The sequence below is a fragment of the Pocillopora damicornis genome, chromosome 10 (assembly GCF_964200805.1).
Source record: "Pocillopora damicornis chromosome 10, jaPocDami1.2, whole genome shotgun sequence".
Taxonomy (NCBI): domain Eukaryota; kingdom Metazoa; phylum Cnidaria; class Anthozoa; order Scleractinia; family Pocilloporidae; genus Pocillopora; species Pocillopora damicornis.
In genome coordinates this window covers 16,425,066-16,437,756 of record NC_142679.1, presented here as the reverse complement: position 1 = coordinate 16,437,756, position 12,691 = coordinate 16,425,066, and the positions used below count along the sequence as shown (strand labels likewise).

Sequence of the window (12,691 nt, the reverse complement as noted above, 5' to 3'; positions counted from 1 at the left end):
ACAGTCATCTAGTGAACATCTATGTCATAGATTTTCAACATGGCGGAAGCGAGTGGCGGAGAAAACACTTCTTCGCCTTCTGCAACAACATCTACCGATAGCAGCGATCAAGCTGCAAGTGGAGACTCACTGAAAGGAAAGCCCACTTGCATATTATGTCTTGGTATGGCTGGATCTGGAAAGACAACTTTTGTGCAGGTATATATCAAACGGTTCCTTCGGTTGTCAAAAAGTGATAGAACGTTCCAATTGCGTTAATTAGGTCCCACGTGCCCTTAATGCGTTCGATCACATCAAGGAGAGATAATTCGTTTGGCCTCCAGAATTATGATTCATGCGTAACCCTTCTACATTATACTGGAAAAATGATCCTTGTTACTCACCGCAGTGATGACAACAATCCTCGTAGGTTTGAATGAACTTTATGAATGATTTGGGGAAAAAATGTGGCCAAATGATTTCACTATTCTTTAAGACATAATTTCTTATATAAGTTTGAGTTTGCAATGAAATTATCGACTTCTTAAATGACTGACTGAAGAGTTTGTACTTTTAAATGAATTGCATTGAAATGAAAGTCCACTTGTCCATTTCAGTTGAAGACAAGTTATCGCAATTTATGAAGCAAGAATGGGGTAACGCTTTGAATAATCAGTATGTTGAAATCTTAAGGTTAAGGTAACATTTGAATGTAGTTAACCCTTATCTCTCATCACCAGGACAGAATTTCTCTTACAATATCGATACAATATCAAGCAGGCAGGTGATAAGAAAAAAGAAAAATATCAATTAGGAGATTATTTTTTGATCCAGTACCAAATTCTACAAACTAACATTGCAAGAATTATATATCAGACAGTAGGGAGAATTGCTAATGAGATCTTGGGAGTGAAAGGATAAAACTTCTAAGAAACTAAAACCATTCTGTAACCTTTCAGAGACTAACAGCACACTTGTATGCTAAAAAGGAGACTCCTTACGTTGTCAACCTTGACCCAGCTGTAAAAGAAGTACCATATCCAGCAAACATTGACATCAGAGACTCAGTGAATTATAAAGAAGTCATGAAACAGTACAAGTTAGGACCAAATGGGGGAATTGTTACATCACTGAACCTGTTTGCAACAAGATTTGATCAGGTTATGAGCTTTCTGGACAAGAAACAGTCAAATGAGTTCAAGTTAGTAATGCTTTCATAATTGCAAAATGAAGCCAAAATGAGCTAGTTTTACAAGGATACCACTAAATTTTTTAAGAAATTTGATTCATTGAACAGTGAATTTTTTTGCATTCTAAAGATTTATGTGAACTTTGTTACTTCCAGGATTTTAAAGCTACCTCTCCTTCTTTATTTTTTGTATTTCTTTGATGGCTAATCAAAAATTACTTATCCCCAAAAAAAGAGCTGTAAAGGAGCCTGGATGATAATATCACTATCATTTATCGAGCACAATTTTTTTTTTTGCCATTTAATTCATATTCCCAGCAAGCATCTGATATCAGATTAAATATACTATTATTTCATTGCAGGTTTGCCATCTTTGACACACCAGGCCAGATAGAAGTATTCACTTGGTCAGCATCAGGGGCCATCATAACTGAGGCACTCGCATCTTCATTTGCCACAGTTGTTGTGTACATAATAGACACAGCAAGAAGCACAAATCCTGTCACTTTCATGTCCAATATGCTGTATGCCTGTAGTATCTTGTACAAGACCAAATTACCATTTGTAGTTGTTCTAAATAAGGTGATTTAAGTTTTGTTTTCTCTGCTGGTATAGACCAGAAGTGTCTGTCTTATTTCCAGGCCTAAGTCAAGTCTCCCAAAGTTCTTCTTTCAGGTGGTAACCAGTAAAAATTAACTTCCTATAGTACCTTTTCTTACTGCCTAAAATCACTTGGGAAAAAAAAAGGTTGCTCTACTAGTTTTAAAATTTATTTTACCCATGATGTTTAAAGTAAGATGAGAATGCTGAGTCTCTTGGTGTGATAACAATATCTGTTTGAGTCAGCATTTGGCATTTAGTGCTAAAATAAAAAAAAAAAAAGGAAACAAGGCCAAAAACCATACTTTTTCTGAACCAACAATATTTTTCATTTTTAGACAGATATTGTTGATCATAACTTTGCTGTTGAATGGATGCAAGATTTTGAAGTGTTTGAAGAGGCTTTGTCTCAAGATACAACTTACATGTCAAGTTTGACGAGGTCAATGAGTTTGGTCCTTGATGAGTTCTATCAGAATCTTCGGACTGTAGGTGTATCATCAATGACTGGGGCTGGTTTTGAGGAGTTCTTAAAGGCAGTAGACGATGCTGTTATGGAGTTTGAGACTCAGTACAAACCAGGTAAAATACTTTGAGATATGTTTACCATTTTACTCCCTAGATCTTCTACCTGATAAGTTTTAAGTACTCTTATTGCCTGGACTCTTGATGATGTATGGATATTATAGGGAGAAGTTGCATTTTAATCATTTCTGGATGGAAAAGATGAACTGCAAAATACCATGTTTCACCTTGGTCTAAAGAGTGGGGGAGACCACTGACCTGAAAGTTGGTGCTGGATTCTGGGCTGAGAGGTCCAGTCTCAAGACCTTGTTGGGTGATGTTGGGGTGTTCTTGGGAAACCACTCTCCACTAAGAAATATGAATGGGTGTGGGCAAACTGTCAGGAATCCCTGAGAAATTGCTGGGATGGTACCCTGCACTGGACTGTCTTCCTATCCTGGAGGAGTAGAAAAACTGCTTGTTGCTTCTCGCCACAGTGACTGTAAGCTCTGCCTGGATGGGTCACTTGGCCCAAATAGAGACTTACCACTTTTTTGTAACTTGAAGTTAAGAAGGTTGTTTTAGCATTTCTCATGAGTGTGGAACATTAAAAAAATCAGTCAGAGTCCCTCACAAGGTGGGATACTCAACAATGAAATTGAAAGAGCTGGGGTTCAAATTATTTGGGTCATGCTCCAAGACGTGTTACATCTTTCCCTAAAACTGTAGTTGCCTGTTTGTAGACATCTATTTCTTGTTATTTTTTTCTTGGAAACTAGCCAGTGTCTTTAAAGAATTACTTGTAAGACTCTGAGAATGAAAGGGTTACAAGTGATGCTATCCACTTTATTTTACATTTCCTTCCATTTTCCTCAGAATATGAAAGGCTGAAAAAGGAAAAAGAAGAGAAGGCAAAAAAAGATAGAGAAGACCAACTAAAAAAGGTGCAGCAAGACTTGGGCAAAGGAGAGGCTGTTGCTATGGAAACAATCAAAACTGGTGCCCAGGCCATTGAGTCTGCACATGCAACTCCCTTCCATATCTCCCTTGGTGCTGATTTGGATAGTGATGATGATGATGATGAAAGAGGAGATGAGGAGGAGTGGGATGAGGGGGAAATAAAGGAACATGAATCCTTCAAGAGATTCTTAGAAAAGGAGAAACAAAAGGGGCAACATGCTAAAAAGGAAGAAAGTGGCTAACTGTTCAAGTCAAATGCATTGAAAAACAAAAAACAGACCTTGAGACTATATTTATCAGAAGAGCAAAAAAATGATGTTATTTTATGCACAATTATGTTATACACTAAAATTAATTAGTAGCCTGATAGGAAAGGAATTACTTCAGTCTGTAAATCAGCCAATATACATGTCAATTGTGAATGATAGGTTTTTCAAACATTTTAGCTCACACAGCTGCTTAAAATGTGGCAACAGACATCGAACTGTTTTCAACTTCTTATTCCTCTTGGTTTCACTGCTCAAAGCTCCCACTAAACAGCTGGTCATTCAGGCAGCAGGCATTTTGGTCAGAGCCTGGGTAAATATATTATCAAGTTTTGGTGCAAGGCAGGTTATGCTGAACAAATTTTTATCTTAATGACTTTGACAAAATCGTTTCCTCGATTTGAAATGATTCATAAATCAATCTCCCTTGGTAAGACTTGTGGCTCATGTTAGCTATATACTTCCTGTAGAGTACATGTCTTGAAAGGGATGAGGTTATGGTGGTGTCTGGATGCATATGAAAGTAATCCCGTTTAGACTAGGAGATTTGTAGTCTAAGGAGTATTATATTCGCGGAGTAAAAAGCCAAGAGAGGCTTGGGTCGGGTCGGGTACTCGGTTAAAGAACGCGACCAGACCCAAACTTCTCTCGTTTTGTCACTCCTCCGCCACTATATTGCTGTCTACTATTGCGATTTCAGTTACTAACTTAGCGCCTGGAATAGGTTACCAAAGTATTTTTGAAGAACATCATTTACTTCCCCTTGGCATGAGCTTAGTAAAAGTGAATGTCCTCGAAAAGCCATACGAGGTAGTCTGAAATAAATTTATGCCTCCTGGCAAGGGATATTTAATCTTTTTGGTTCTCAAGGACTGAAAAATTACACACAACCGTTAGGGTTCTACAGGAGCACTTAAGATCTGCGGCGAGGCCAAATTTTTAGGCGAAACACCAACTTTATTGTAGAAAGTTGAGATAAAACAAGAAACGCATTTCAAGGCCAAACGTTTGATAAAGGAAACGTCCAAGTAAAAATATTTTTAAAATCAAGTACAGAGTATATACCATTACTAGTGTCAGCTAGATATAAGGATTACTAATCAGATCAAAGGAAACGAGCCATGAAATTGCATCTAAATTCCTTGTCGTTTCTGCTCTCTTTGATCCTATGCAGTAATTAACACAATCAAATTTAATTAGAATCATCATCCGTTTTCTGTAGTGAGGCAATTAGTGAAGTAACCCTGGGCCCTAGTAACAATACAGACATTGTTTACATACCATTGGATTAACAAAACTAAACTGACAGCTGTAGACATCTATCACAGACTGTGTTGATTTACTTAAATTTAATTTTCTCCTGGGTGGTCGAAGGCTGGGAGTCAAAAGAAAACGGAATGCCTGAGGTTAAAAATAGTTGCCTGGTAATAGAAATACAATCTTTTGTGGTCACGTCCTCGTCATCAAGTTAAAGGCTTTTTTCTTGCGAAAGGGGTTAAGAAATTAATCTTTAGGGCGTGATCGCCTACCTGAAAAAAAGGGAAGAGATGAGTCTGTCAGTTTTTTCAAGGGTAATTTAGCTTCAGTGGCATCACCGCTCCACGGCCGTGTTTATATATCCTTATTTGTGTGCATATGTTCCAATACTGTTTTTCCCTTTTAATTTTCACCTCCATAGGCCAGCTCGTGGAGGCGATACTGCATCATTCCAAGTTAAATTTTCCATTTTTGTTCATTTAAGGTTTGCTGGTTTAAGAAACCTGAACGCTATTCAAAAACAATCGAGTCTCATTTGCCAACTGATGTCAAGACCTCGCCGCGTGAGTTGATTATTTGTAACGTCTGCGCGCGAGGTCGTCGCGAATAGCTCGTGTCTCCCTCTTCTCGAGCGGGCATCTCCTTCCACCCACCTCGCGAGTCTCCCTTGTGATCACTCTCTTCTGCCTTACCACTAACAGAAGCCCGTTCCTATCCTGAAAAACAAAATTAAAAAAGAAGGGAACTCAGTTTAGCCATGGCCTAGCCATAAAGTTTGAGACATGTCATGGTGTTTTGTAAACAAAAGCAAGAAGCAAGCTTCTCGATCTTTTACGAGATATTACGGCACCACTTGATCATAATCAGTAACTTTCTTGATGATACTTGATAATACACAGTAATACTCAGTAAACACTTCACAAGGCTCTTGAGAAAAAAGTGCATCTAGTTTGAATCGGTGAAGGTATATTTTTAATGATGAGGGTTGGGATGTTTTTCATTTTTCGGCGAGAAATTTGTGGTTTTCCTTAGCTTCGCTATGCTGTTGATTCTACTTCCATGGGTTGTACTATCAGTTCTGAGTGCAACTAAAAATATTTTGTCCAAATATACTATTCGTCGCTGGATGAGATCGATATGTTACAATCTATGACGATTTTTTTGTGTCAGTCTGCATGCCAGCGATACGGAAAACGGGTTTTTAAGGCCTCAGCTTCAAGCTTTCCATTGACATATCCAATTGCCCCTCCCTCCCCCCTCATCCCTCCCTGGGAAAAGGCGCAGTCCCGGTTTTTTAATGGGAAAGCATTCAGCAGGAATTAAACATGAAAATACGCAAATTAGTGTCGAATGACAAGAATTCGAGAGAAGGATACTTGGTTTTCTTACTGAGCTTTCGTTGCAATTCTTCAGTATAAAAATTGCTTCAGCTAAGTGAAGCCGAGATCGTACTCAGGCCAATAACGAGAGCCATAAAGAACCGGAAGACAAAGGTCTCGACTGGTTTGCAGATTCAAAGGACGAACATGTTCTTCTGCGAATTCTTTGGAAGTGTCTCTTGGGAAGGACTGGCATCAAGGAAAATAAAGTTAAAGAAGTTCTTTCCTGACCAGCCAAAAATTTTTGAGGATGGCCCTCCCTCTTTCGAGCCCCGTCATAACACCCCCATCCCTCTTACCGCAACCGAAAACTTTCCCTGGAATGTTTCAGTAGTGTTAGCTTAAGTCTTTGCATAAAAACAGCGAGGTCCCCAGCATCGACGAGAATCGGGCGAAATTCGTGTCTCTGTTGCAAGGCTAACACAATAAGTTTGAAAACTGAGCCAATTCTGCATTTTATTGACTTAAGTTTAAGCAATTCAATGGGGTTGACCTTTGCTTAAGCAAATTTCATTTCATGTAAAAGGATATCCAATTATTGGCAAGAGGACTGCGGTGTACTAGAGTAGAAAAAAGTAATTAAGTGCTGTTAAATCATAAGTTTTGTAATTAGAAGTAATTACATGATCTTAAACGGTTTATATTTCATAATTAAGATGGTGCGGTGATACATAAATACAATCATTGAAATTTATTTGCATTTTAAAAAGTCTGAATTTTGTCACGTGATAGCGGCGACGGTTCCCTTGGTGACAGTCTTCGTCCGAAACACAGTCCTCTGAACACCAAGATGGCGGCGGTGGCTGCTGTAATCAGGGCAGAAACAACGGGTTCTGTAGCCTCAAGCTTTGAGCAAACTCTTCCCAAAGCAAAAGAAAAACAAAAGGAAAAGGTTAAAGACACCTCAGATCCTCTCAAAGTCCTAGATCCTGTGAGAAAAAAGCTCACATCAGTCGAAGCTCAACGTGTGATAGCAGTTGTTGATGACTCGATCAAGAGATTGGAATTAGTCTCCCTGTTGCCATATATCATCGAAAACTTAAACCGTTTTTCGGTCGTCCTTGGATCCGATCTGGTACAAGTTTTGGAAGAGCATGATCGCATTCAGTCGTCTTACCAAACAGCAATTTCTAAATTCTCACTCGACCAAAGGCGCAGTCGATCGGCTACTCCGACGGCATCGCACGTTTCATCGCGTCGCTCCAGTGAAGCTTCGCAAGCTATATCAGAGGACGAACAGGGAATACCTAGCGCATCAGGTACTTTGCCGGAGAGCAGGGCAAGTTCTGCTGGCAGCAGGAAATCCTTCACCCAGAAACCAAGTCAACTGAGCCCGCTGCAAACCAGCAACGATCAAAGTGTGGACCTCAAAGTTGTCGATGCCCTTAGCACCCAGATGAAGTATTCTGTTAAAACCATTCTCAGGTTGTTTGCCTCAAATCCAGCCGCCGTAAACGCACTTAAAGATCTGAGAAACGAACGATCGGTGGAAGGAAATACAATGATCGACGAAATGACCACGTTGAGGGCGATCCTATTTGAGCGATTATTGACAACACCAAGCGAAGAGAAAGAGAGGAAACAGTATTTGAAACAGATTGTCGCTAGAGAAATGAAATCCAGTGAAACAGGCAGAAAACTTCAGGATGAACTGAAAAGAGCCATTGATGATAAAGAAAACGAGGTATACTGGACATGACTTCTGTAACAATTCCTAACTATTTTAAATTATGGTATTCGAACCCTATATACTTTCTCCCCGCTCAGTTCTACAAACAGGAGAGATCACACACCAATCACTGAATTTAATATTTATTTTTTTAGATTTCCAAGAGAAATGACATCATTCGTAGATTGAAAAATGACATCTACAATGTGGAGAAAAATGCGGAAGAGCAAAATCGTAGGGTCATTACCGAGGCAGCCAAGCAAGATGCATCAGAAATGAAGAATTCTGACAGCAAGAAAAGCAAACTGCAACAAGAAAGCATAGAGTTAAAAAAGAAACTTGAAAGCGACACACTCACTCATAGAGAGAGTGAGCTGGCTTTGAGAAAGGTAAGCGTTAGTGGTTAATTACTACAAGAGCTCATCCCAGTTTTGATTGTATGAAGAAATTTACAGTATGGCTCCCTTCTGATGCCCTGGATGTGATGCCAATCCATTGCAGGAACTCCCTCAGTCAACACCATGTTAGTCCTATGGTATAAATATTCTCCGCACTGTTTGCTAATGTACATCTCCCATGGTAAAGATAAGGACAATTTAGTCAAAAATCAAGAGGTTCTTCAGTTAGTGATCATTTCCAAAAATCTCATGACCTTTATTGTTGATATAGTGGTGATACTAAAAAGAGAAATTAGATGTCAGGCACTCTTAGGGTTTCAAGAGTTAATATTTTATAATAGAGGTCTAAACATCCATTCTAAACCAACCAAAATTGCAAGTACCATAAACCCTCCCTCTCTGATAGGCCTATCCTTACCCTTACCCTTACCCCCCATTCCTAAAAAAAAAAAACAAACAAACTCCGCAAATAGCATTAGTATAGTCATTCATTTAGGCTAGGTTATGTTTCATCTTAAAATAGCTTTGCGACTTATATTACTAGATCTAGGACTATACTATTAGGTCTAGGACTTGGTTTTCAACCAAAGAAATGCTTACTGTAACGTGTTCCATAAAATCAGAACAAAAGTTCAGCGTGGTGGGGGGGGGGGGGGGGGGAGTTTCAAAGTTTTGACTTGAGTTTTGATTCTTGCTTCTTCTAATTCCCAGAAATTGATAGGCCCTCCCACCTCCGAAGAGGCTTATTATAACATTTACAATAAGTTTACCTAAAGAAATGTTCTATCTACAGCGAAAGTACAAGATTGAAACTGAAGTTGAGAATTGGATACAGAAGTATGATACAGATATGGGAGAAAGACAAGTAAGACTTATATATATATATATTTTTTTTCACTCAAGAGAATAACAAAGAGAAAAGTCACAGGCTAGGCAGCTTTGTATGAACTTTCCATGCGAGATTTTTAGAGAGTTTGATACAGTTGAGGCAGCTGATGATTGATTAAGGTCGATAGAATGTTGTAGCAAATTTTTAGAGCCGATTACGACGTAACAAGCGTCAGCCCTCCGTTGAAGCACAGAGAACAGCCATGGCACCTAATTGAGAAACTATTTTTGAATCTTTCCGCTAAATTTTTGCACTCTGCAGGATGAATTTGATGCCCTAGACACGATCTACACGGAGGAGAAAAGGCAGCTAAATGAACTCGAGGAGCGTTTCAAGACCCTGGAGAAAGAGTACTTGGAAATCGTGGAAGCGAGAAGAATTGCAAAAGAGAAGGCCGAAGCTGCTGAAAGAGAGCTGAATTTGAAAATACGAGCGGCGAGATTAATACAATCTCTATGGCGAGCGCATAGAGCCAGAAAACAGCTCAACAAAAAGAAAAAGGGAAAGAAAGGCAAAAAAGGAAAGAAAAGTGGAGGAAAGAAGAAAAAAAGATAAACTTCTCCATGAGGTTGAACAAAACAAAAGCCATCTTATGTAAGAAAAGCCTACAGAACGCTGAACTAAAGTTAGCCGAGTAGATTTCTCCTATTATCCAACTGCTCTTCTTTCTGTTGAGTCTTTCTGCCCGTTTCTCATGAGGCGGGAAAAGCAAAACGGATACAGAGGCGTAGCGCGCGCAGCCGACTGGTTAAACATGTTTTTTTTTTACAGTCCAAAATAATCAATTGTTCAATATCGCAGGATATTTGTGCTCTATTCGCGCGTTATTTGTACTTTACTTTGTGCAGTTGGATAATAACTATGACTACTCGCTCCTCCGATCTAAAACTATGAATTTTTATTGGCAGCCTTGTACGTCTTTTACATGGAATGTGAGCTCTATGGAGAGCCGCTGCTCTGGAAATAAGCCTACTCCTCTCTTGAAGAGTCGTCCCGGGGAAGAAAGAAGACAACTGTAGTGAGAGCGGCGAGATCCTAGCCTGCATATAATGTCGGGAACTTGCTTAACTCTAGTAAAATTGGTTTTCTTATAACAAATACGAACTTGCGAAAAATCGTCAAGTTTATTGCTCGTTAATTTTAAAGAGGGGGCATGGAGGTTCATTAAAAACCTCAAAAGCATAGTAAAAATCATCCAAAACCGCAAAAAAAAAAAATCGATCAAAACCGAAAACCGCGTTCAAACCGTCGTAACCGATTAACTTTCACGACCCAGTTATCAAAATCCTAATCGATCCGATACAGTCAGTGACAAGTGGAGCATCATGACGGAGGTTTCGCGGCTATTCGAGATCAGTGGAAGCGCATAATTGCCGCTCAGATCGAGGTGAAACCGGAACCCAAATAGGATAAAAAACTTCTTTTAAAAAAGCTAAAATCTCGAAACCGAAAACCCCAATGCCCCCCTCTATAAAAGTCACCGTAAGATTTGTGCAAATATTGTAAATATGTAATTAAGGACGAACATTTACGGCGAAAAACTGATTTTTTTGTTCAGAAGAAACTTTTGTACAGGTTAGTTGTGTTACACTTTTAATGGGAATTCTTGTCAGTGATGTAACTTAAATTATTATCCAACTAACCCATGTTACTTGCGCTGTACAACGCTAAGGAACAAAAACTGTGGTCCTTTAGAATGTTTTTCTTTGGTCCGAGACAGTGTGGGAGTAAATAAAGAAAGTGTCCTATAACAGTTGTGTCTATTTGAATATTCATTAAAAGTCTCCCTTTCCTGACTCCTTTCTGAGCTGTGCAGTAAAAGACTCCTCGTTCCAAGTCCTTACGGATTTTATCCTATTTAGTCGGCGAGTGTACGAGTCCAAGGTCCAGTTGTATAAAGGCCAGATTACACTATCCAACAGATAAATCACTGTCCAGCGGATAATTGTTAAATAACTACTGCGCTATCCACCGCATAGAGATTTACCCACTGGATTGCGTAACCATGCTTCGAACAACCGGGGCCAGAATGTTTGTCAGAGTTTGCCGACGCAGTTTGATGTTCCATTTTTGACATGATCATCTTATGAGGTAATTCTTGTTTCTACTTTTTACGGGTTTTTTGCCACGCCGACGCGACTTTCAGCATCCATTGTTCACCTACATGACAAATAACACTTTTCAGGCACGCATACCATACATATTACCTGATCACGTACGATGAGTTCTTCGCTTACCTTTTTCGTTACAACGGAAGTCACACAAGTAGACAAATAAGTTTTAAAGGAAGTCCATACTCGTGGATGATACAAGCAAAATCTTGAACGTAAGGTAATTGTCGGCCTTGTCAAGAGAGAGAATGCAGGGTGGCTTTCATCAAAGTGCATTGATACCCGCAAAAGATTAGGAGCTTTAAGGAACTATTCATATCCTTGGATATCCCGCAGTACTTGAGAAGCGTTGCGTGACAACCTAATGAACGCGAATGCCTCAAGAGTATAGAGGTGTGTGTACCTTGAATATTCAGTGGTTGGTGTCCTGGATCGGCTCTCAATACATATCTTGAGGTACATTTCTTCTACACTGTTTTAAAAAACAAGTCCTGAATCATCAAGCATAACAACAATGAAATCTGAAAGGTCACAATATGCAAAAACGAACGACTTCGAAGTGTAGCGTAATTTCCGCTAAAAAAAACGAGATTATGACGACAAGGATAGAGACAACTAAAAAATCAACTTATTTATGAAACAAAATAAGCAGGTTAAGACTTGAATCTGCAGACACAGGCCGGAGGAAACTAATATCTTTAATAAGAGCACGGGGAAAATCCTTTTGACGTGATCCTATTAATACTTTGTAACAATGTAAACTCTGATGCACGAAAACTTGAAAAAGTTGTGTGAAAGCCCTTCCTAACTGTTTCGATGGGGCTTACGTTAGTCTCGCGAGCTGGGAAATGCGATGCGCGCGCGTTAACTCTCGCGGTCTCGGGTAGCTCGCAATAAAAATGACAAAAACAAAACAAAACAACAATGAAAAAAGCCGTAAGATCTGATACTAGTATATCATTTTGCTAATTACATAAAAATCACTTTACAACAAACCCATTAATTTGTTATTCCACGAAGGATCTGTTTTCGTTATTTAGGGCTGTCAAAAAAGTTCACAACAGCCACTTGGGCCAGCTGGGAAATTACGCAGTTCTCAAATGTCGTGTCTTCTCGTTGTTGACCTTTTCAATCTCGTGGTCATTAGGCATATAAAGATTTAAATAATCGACGCTCAAAGCTGCATTTTTATGCAGATGTTGGTCCATTGTGAGTTTTAAGGCGGCAGCGCGTGAAGCACTCATTTTAAAAACCAATCAAAACTTTGAATATACATTTTACCTGACAGGTACCGACGGATCTAATGAAGCATATCTCTTCTGTCAACTGTTCCATATTTATATGGGTCTCTTCACACGCATTTCCCATTTGATTTCCGTCCTGGCTCGTATTAGCGGGTAATAGTACTTGTGCTGATACTGGACGGTAATAAACAAGCCAAAAGGATATAAACTTCTGCGGCAATTAATTTGTTATCAACTCTTCGTTCG

At 39.2% G+C, this 12,691-nt stretch overlaps 2 protein-coding genes and 2 long non-coding RNA genes across 4 annotated transcripts; 2 read left to right on the top strand and 2 right to left on the bottom strand.

Annotated features, from left to right (window-relative positions):
- Window positions 1–39: 39 nt before the first annotated feature.
- LOC113679326 (GPN-loop GTPase 1) lies at window positions 40–4,820 on the top strand. Its single transcript, XM_027196281.2, has 5 exons — window positions 40–198; window positions 939–1,180; window positions 1,531–1,750; window positions 2,107–2,350; window positions 3,149–4,820. The coding sequence occupies exons 1-5, from the start codon at window positions 40–42 to the stop codon at window positions 3,472–3,474; spliced, it is 1,191 nt and encodes a 396-aa protein (XP_027052082.2). The 3' UTR covers window positions 3,475–4,820.
- LOC149039126 (uncharacterized) lies at window positions 4,435–12,573 on the bottom strand. Its single transcript, XR_016180657.1, has 2 exons — window positions 12,483–12,573; window positions 4,435–5,471 (listed from the first exon to the last, which is right to left on the bottom strand). It is a non-coding gene; the product is annotated as an uncharacterized LOC149039126 (long non-coding RNA).
- On the top strand, window positions 6,817–10,841 carry LOC113679301 (dynein regulatory complex subunit 10). The gene is made up of 4 exons (XM_027196260.2): window positions 6,817–7,818; window positions 7,959–8,192; window positions 8,995–9,066; window positions 9,352–10,841. The coding sequence occupies exons 1-4, from the start codon at window positions 6,925–6,927 to the stop codon at window positions 9,643–9,645; spliced, it is 1,494 nt and encodes a 497-aa protein (XP_027052061.2). The 5' UTR covers window positions 6,817–6,924; the 3' UTR covers window positions 9,646–10,841.
- On the bottom strand, window positions 10,667–11,466 carry LOC149039127 (uncharacterized). The gene is made up of 2 exons (XR_016180664.1): window positions 11,328–11,466; window positions 10,667–11,250 (listed from the first exon to the last, which is right to left on the bottom strand). It is a non-coding gene; the product is annotated as an uncharacterized LOC149039127 (long non-coding RNA).
- Window positions 12,574–12,691: the final 118 nt, after the last annotated feature.

Bases quoted from the DNA above. Each gene is read 5' to 3' on its own strand.
- LOC113679301 (XM_027196260.2), top strand. From the start codon at position 6,925: ATGGCGGCGGTGGCTGCTGTAATCAGGGCAGAAACAACGGGTTCTGTA. The intron at 8,193-8,994 runs GTAAGCGTTAGT...TTCTATCTACAG, and splicing joins GTGAGCTGGCTTTGAGAAAG to CGAAAGTACAAGATTGAAAC. The intron at 9,067-9,351 runs GTAAGACTTATA...TGCACTCTGCAG, and splicing joins CAGATATGGGAGAAAGACAA to GATGAATTTGATGCCCTAGA.
- LOC113679326 (XM_027196281.2), top strand. From the start codon at position 40: ATGGCGGAAGCGAGTGGCGGAGAAAACACTTCTTCGCCTTCTGCAACA. The intron at 199-938 runs GTATATATCAAA...GTAACCTTTCAG, and splicing joins GAAAGACAACTTTTGTGCAG to AGACTAACAGCACACTTGTA. The intron at 1,181-1,530 runs GTTAGTAATGCT...ATTTCATTGCAG, and splicing joins AAACAGTCAAATGAGTTCAA to GTTTGCCATCTTTGACACAC.